At 40.5% G+C, this 7,164-nt stretch overlaps 1 protein-coding gene across 1 annotated transcript; it reads right to left on the bottom strand.

The window, feature by feature from the left end:
• Positions 1–325: 325 nt before the first annotated feature.
• LOC110923795 (RNA polymerase II C-terminal domain phosphatase-like 3) lies at positions 326–6,196 on the bottom strand. Its single transcript, XM_035986153.1, is given in 12 exon segments — positions 326–838; positions 921–967; positions 1,456–1,713; positions 1,797–1,908; positions 1,993–2,252; positions 2,770–2,916; positions 3,004–3,558; positions 3,750–4,991; positions 5,056–5,125; positions 5,221–5,276; positions 5,383–5,515; positions 5,592–6,196. Coding segments are annotated over 12 exon segments (3,549 nt in total). The 3' UTR covers positions 326–774.
• Positions 6,197–7,164: the final 968 nt, after the last annotated feature.

Genomic DNA, 7,164 nt, shown 5'->3' with positions numbered 1-7,164 from the left:
AAGTTAGGACCTTCAGTGGCTGCCTTGTCTTTTAAAGTCATCAGTGTTTAGGTACAAAACGAACATCACCGTACCTCTTCAGTGCACATCCTTTTGTCGTGCAAATCATACCCTTAATCATAACCTAACCTCGTCACCTAATCAAGAATGTGTAGCAACATTAAATGCTTGATTCAAACAGCTGGTCATACCGCCAGCTATTTTCTGCTAACTGACAATTTCAACTGCAATCTACTAATCTCCGACCGCATGGTCAACAATACAGGGGCGGGTGAGAATGTGATATGAACCCTACTCTACTACCCCACACATTACCCAACTAGAGGTGGGCAATCATACTTGTGTATTTCAATTTTATCAGTTCAACCAAAAACCATTTCCAAAATTATTATTCCTTAAATTTGATATTTAAACCACGCATTTTATTTGTGCATTTCAATTTTATTTGTTTAAATATTTGATTAATTAGGGGCTCTTCCAGCTTGTCACCATCACCACACTATCAACTTCATCTGCAGTCCCTCCGAGGCTCCCCTCAGTTTTGACAGTCACTCCACCTTTTCAAAAATAACCAATCAGGCAATCTTTGAAAACAATTGACTTTGCGCATTAACTGGAATTTGTCAGCAGCGCGTCAGAGGAGATGTAACTAAATGTAATCGCTTAGGTGGTGGGGGTGGTGGCGGTGCGTTTCTTCGTCTAATATTAAGTTACCGTCACCTATTTTTAACTTTAAGAGACCAAAATCATTTCCCCGAATAGATATGGAGATTTTCAAGGTTTGACGGCAAAATCATGTTCGTTGGCTCTCCGGTAAAGTAATGCCGACGCCTCCACCCTAATTTATTTAAGCATAAATAAAATTAATTTCAAACTTAAAAAAACTTGTTTTTTCATAAGGGGAACAAAGATATTCATACCAGCCAGGATGCACCACAGGTCTACCAGTAGCAAGTGCCCAATTAACCTAACATGAATGCAACTAAGTCAAGTTTCTTCCCGTAACCATTGTAGTATTTTGAGTGATAATATCAGTTAGAAAATATAGTGATAAAAACAATAGTAAAATGTCATTTTCGTCCCTGAGGTTTGGCCAATTTTGCAACTTTCGTTCAAAGGTTTGTTTTTCCGCATCTGGATCCAAAAGGTTTGAAATCTTGCCATTTTCGTCCACTTTGTTAACTCCATCCATTTTTCTCCGTTAAGTCAGGGGTATATCCATCTTTTTTGCTAACTTAACGGGGAACAAATGCTCTTTAAGTTAGCAAAAATGACGGAAATACCCCCGACTTAACGGAGAAAATGGATGAAGTTAACGACCCAGATGAAAATAGCAAGATTTCAAACCTTTTGGATCCAGATGCGGAAAAACAAACCTTTAGAAAAAAAGTCACAAAACAGACCGAACCTCGGGAACGAAAATGACATTTTACTCTAAAAACAATAATAAAGTACCTTATCAGTGCCAAGAGAATTGGCAACCACGTGGGTGACATGTTCATCGATTTGATTTGTGCAAACAGCACCGAATTGTTCGGCTGTCTGCCATAGAGGATGTAAATGCGGGCTAGCTTCGCCCACAGGGATGATCCTGCTAAATACGATTCTGCACCCCGCTAAAATCTTCCTCTGCTCTGATGCTAGTATATTTCTAACATCGGCGTCATCTAAAGATTTTTCCAAGAAAAAAAGTTGATGTATTTTCTCAATAACCTAAATTCCGATCAACAAGTAGGAGATGTTAGAGAAAGGCAAATATAATACTTTTAAGAAAACTTAGAATGAGATGTTTTTACCGCCAAAGACGATGCCAAAGTCCCGTCTTCTGGTCTCTCGTCATGATCGATTTCAAGAAGAGAAGGACCCGGAAGGCCAAATTGTCGCCTACTACATGGAAAATATATATATCTGCAATACAAATATTAATATATTAAAAAAATAAACAAACTATGATTTAAATCAAGGTTATGTATAGTTGTGTATACAATATACCTTTCTACAACTATCAAGTTAAGTTTGTTATGAGGCCAAACTCTTATAGAATCATCTATAATTACAACGGCTGACTCCATACCCAAAACCCCTTCCAAATCCTTGCTTTTCGGATCTCCGTCAACGTTATCACCGTCATCGCCCTTTGAAATAACCCGCCCGTTAAATAGAACTCCTTTTGGATCAAGAACTTTGGCCATTTCTGTAGCGTAAAGTTTGTTCCCCATCGTGTAAAGATGAAGCTCATAAAGCTTACTAGCCTGGGGTGTGGGAAAAAATTGATTAAAGGTTTTAACATTAACACTTTGTGAATTAAGTTATCAAACTTTGGAGTAAAATGCCATTTTCGTCCCTGAGGTTTGACCTATTTTGCGACTTTCGTCTAAAGGTTTGTTTTTCTGCATCTGAATCCAAAAAGTTTCAAATCTTGCCATTTTCATCCGGCTCGTAACTCCATCCGTTTTCTTCGTTAAGTTAGGGATATTTTCATTTTTTTTGCTAACTAAAAGGGCAATTCGGTCTTTTTCACTTTATGTAAAAAGACCGAATACCTATAAAAAAGACCGAATTGCCCTTTAAGTTAACAAAAAAGACGGAAATACCCCTGACTTAACGAAGATAAATGGATGGGGTTAACGAGCTGGTTGAAAATGGCAAGATTTCAAACCTTTTGGATCCAGATGCAAAAACCTTTGGACGAAAGTCGCAAAACTGGCCAAACCTTAGGGACGAAAATGGCATTTTACTCCAAACTTTTTTATTAGATAAAACATTTACCTTCTCCAAGAAGTTCCAAATCCCGGGCCGAAGTTTAGTCCACATACCCATGTGAGGAAATCTAAAGAGATGTCGATGTGGCTTGTCACGATCTTGTTCTTCTTTCTTTCTCAGCATCTCATCATGCATGGGTTCGATTTCTGAAAACTGGGAGCATTGGCATACCGAGTAAGTTTGACGTTATGGAATTCTTATAAATCAATTTACAGAAAACAGAACAAAAGGAGTCACTACCTTAGCTGAATTGAGAAGAGTGTGATCAAGATCCAACACAAGACATAATTTACGGTCAGCAAACATCTTTTTCTGTTCCGTCATTCTTTTTGACCTTTCCCTCTGAATAGCAGCCCGTTGCTGATCATCAAACCTTCTAAAAAATTGCTCAACATCCCCCCACGTGTTTTGCGGTTGAGATGGGCCCTGGTCGGAAGCAACTTCTTCAGATGCAGGCCCGTTCCCGTTCTGAAGGCGGACTGGATGTGACGGTGGCCCTTTTATGTTTACAAAACTTGGATGGACTTGAGTTGGTTGTGATGAAGGCATCTGAACAGATGAACTCACGGATGTAGATACAATATCAGCAATATTTTTCAAGTTCTTGGTGAATTGACGGGTGATATCTGGTGCTGATATAGGTTGAGATGAGACTCTTGGATCTGCTTGCTTTATAATTCCTTTGGTACCATCAACAGTTGATAACTTAGTGACTGATTCTTGTTTTTGTAACGATTTATTGTGCAGAGCACGACGAGGATCACGGGGTTTCATTTTTGGTTTCCCTGAGTCATCCTGCAAAACATCAAAAGAAGAAAGAACATAAATACATAGAACACAGACAACAAAAAGATTTCGAAATACAACACATGAATGGTCCAAGTGATTTTTTTTATAGAAAGCAGGTATAGCAAAAAGACCATAACATGAGAAAGTACGATAATAAGAATTTAATGAAAAAGATAAGAGAATGAGAAAACGCTAACCGTTGAAGCTATATGCGGTATTTGCGTATCAGCTGTTGATCTTTTCCCAACTACCAACGGTTGAGAGGCAACTGTAGTCATTGACACGGAACCCAAAAGAGAACTTTGGCTTGAAGATGGTGTCGCATAATTCGCAGGATCAACCGACTTCGGTTGCTCCATGCTGATTAAATTCATCCACTGTGTAGGATTCACCGCAATATCTTTCAAAATAGATTGCAAGGACGCTGTGGCGGGATTGACACCTGTAACAGGAATATGCACACTCCCACCATTCCCGCCACTGGTAGTAGGCAAAGCAGAGGTTACAGCATTTTCTGACCCTCTAGTTTGCGGGACAGCCACAACATTATTCCTGGGATTAACAGAATCGGAAAATTCATTTCTATGCCTTTTTGGTGCAGGACCATCTACCAAAACAGGCTCATCGAAAGTCTTCTGTTTCCTTGGATCAAGCGGCTCAATCGTAGTTTATTTACCGGAGAATGATAACGTCCCTTTGTTGATATCCGACAAGCTTTCAGGCTTGGCTAACCGGAGCCTCGGGTCCTGTGTCTTATTTGGAACCCTAGTCACAGAACTAGACGTGGAATACACAGGTGCAGCATTCCTAGCATTTGCAAGTAACTGCACATTAGGTCTTTCCGGAACGCTAAAAGTATCTCGTTTTTCTATTGTAGCCGAAGCTAAAATACTTGAACTCTGAACGTTTGAGAAACTGGAAACTTCTCCACCACAATCACCACCGACATCACCACTTTCTTCAGAAGGGGTTGGGCTTGGAAGATCATTCGAAAAAAAGGAGCCTCGACTAAATTTCTGTTGATATGTAGAAACGGCCTTTAGAGCGTCAGTTTCGTAGCGATGTTGCACTGCACGTGGGGTAGGTGTGGGCCATTCGGGTCTTATTTCTGCATCACCAACAAAGAGTGCTTTGCCGAAAGGTAAAGGATTTGTTGTTTCGCGTGTAGGTGATGGAAGACTATCGACATCATGATCCTTATGAAGATCTAGCAGTGGAAGCAGTATTCTATTCTTAGAAGTAGATGTTTGTGTTTTCAAAGATTCAGATTGCTTAGGGTTTTCATCTGAAGTTTCCATTGGCATTGCATTTACGATAGATTCCTCACTTATGGAAGCAGCTTTCTGATTAACAAGATTCGGCGTATCTTCTTCCTTCACATTGTCCTTATTACTTGAACAAACATCATTCAAGTTACATGACAAAAACATGTTCTCTACCTGTTGGAACCAAATATAATCAATATCATGTCACTACAATATACTCAAACTCAAATGACCTTGCTTTAAACCGCTCTTTCACTTGTTCAGAGGAGAACATAACAGCCATACAGCTTTTCACATTAGTCAGCAGCCTGTAAAAATATGCATCACAAAAAGTATGATAACGAACTCATACAACAATAAAGAACAAAAACATTTAAAATCTCAATAAAAACAGATAAAAGACCTCGACATTATGTGCCTGCTCTGTTCCTTTTGATTTTGGTTCATGGAACAAAATACCTGCAATCAATCACTTCTTAGCCACCTATCTATATGTGTGGGAATAACGATAATGATAACGACCCACACGTTGGGAGGGTTAACAAATTCTTTAAACCAATCTTACCGAATTAACTAACTGAATAGCAGCAAATGCCAACTGAACCAACTCATCTTTATTCAACACAGAATTTTCCGAAAGCAATGTCGACAAACTATCCAGCATATCCTCAAGCCTAGAACAGACTCCATTAAACGATCTACAATCAAAACATCAACCCGTTAAACCAAACAATCAAAAACCTCATTAATCAAATCAGTCATTATATATCTTACTTATTCGCATCATTAACCGTTATACCCTCTAACCCGATCCGAATCACATTAATCCACTTCTCAACATCACCCCCTGCCCCTTGTTTACCAACAACCTCCACATCCAAATCAATCTCACCTTCTTCCAGTTCCCCTTCCTCCTTCTCACTATCCCCATCATCACCACTTATATCCACTACAATCTTCTCCTCCTTCACCCCAACATTATCATTACCCCCATCCCCATTCCCATTCAACTGCATCAATTGTTTATCAACATCAACATTAACATCACCACCACCACCACTACCAGTATTCAAATTTTTCAAATAATCATCAAGTGGCTTATTCTGCACAGCCTGTGCCCAAGCAAAGTTATACAACCCTGGAGCATAATTCCTACTCATCTGATACTTGTTCTGGTACTTCACCAGATCCTGCATCGTCCACACCTTCTTGTGCTGCTGCACCTGCTGCACCTGCTGTTTCGAACACTCTTTCGTACAATCGTCAACCGAAGTTTTCGCCGAAAAATCCTCCGCACTGATCTCCTCAACCGAAGCCGAATCCGAAATCTCACCTTCCTCTACATCCACATATACAGACACCATTAATTCCTTCACCATTTAAAATTACTATTACAATTACAATTACAATCCTCTTAATAACAACAATCACAATCACAATATCAATAATAATGATGATAATATAGTAGCAGTAGCAGTAGCAGTAGCAGTAGCAGTAGCAGTAGCAGTAGCAGTAGCAGTAGCAGGAGCAGGAGCAGGAGCAGCAGCAGGAGCAGGAGCAGCAGCAGCAGCAGGAGCAGGAGCAGCAGCAGCAGCAGCAGGAGCAGGAGCAGCAGCAGCAGCAGCAGGGGCAGCAGGGGCAGCAGGGGCAGCAGGAGCAGCAGGAGCAGCAGGAGGAGCAGGAGCAGCAGGAGCAGCAGCAGGAGCAGGAGCAGCAGGAGCAGGAGCAGCAGCAGCAGCAGCAGCAGCAGCAGGCAGCAGGCAGTAGTCGCAGTAGTAGCAGTAGTAGCAGTAGTAGCAGTAGTAGCAGTAGTAGCAGCAGTAGTAGTAGTTCCGATGGATTCGAATCGGATTACGATTACGATTACGATTACGATTACAATTACACGATTATGGAAGAATGAGTGAAGAATCAAGGAAGAACAAAAGCTAGGGTTTGGGGTTTTTTACGGAGCCCTAAATGTGAAATTAGTTATCGGAATATGCGATTAGAATAATATGGAGGGTGAGAGATTGATCTGATATGATATGATATATGTATGTATATGTGTTATTTGTGTATCGATATAAATGAAATGGGAAAATTGGAGAGGGGATCGAGTGGATCGGGAGCAGAGGAAGTAATGGAAGAGGGGGAGAAATTGAAAGGGGAAAAGCGGGGGGTGGCGACCTATCAGATCTAAGCTGGAAATGGATGGGAGATCTGGGCCGTACACGTCAGCGTGTTGAATCTAGGAAGGGTGATGTGCGCCATCCTGGAATATTTTTGTGTTTGGGAAAGTTTCATCAATAGTCCTTTGTTTTTACGCTTTTTTGCATTTCAAACCCTTCATTACACGTTTCCTTGG

The sequence above is a fragment of the Helianthus annuus genome, chromosome 17, assembly GCF_002127325.2.
Source record: "Helianthus annuus cultivar XRQ/B chromosome 17, HanXRQr2.0-SUNRISE, whole genome shotgun sequence".
Classification (NCBI taxonomy): Eukaryota; Viridiplantae; Streptophyta; class Magnoliopsida; order Asterales; family Asteraceae; genus Helianthus; species Helianthus annuus.
Note: the sequence above shows the minus strand (reverse complement) of the source record. Positions and strands in the feature narration are given on the sequence as shown.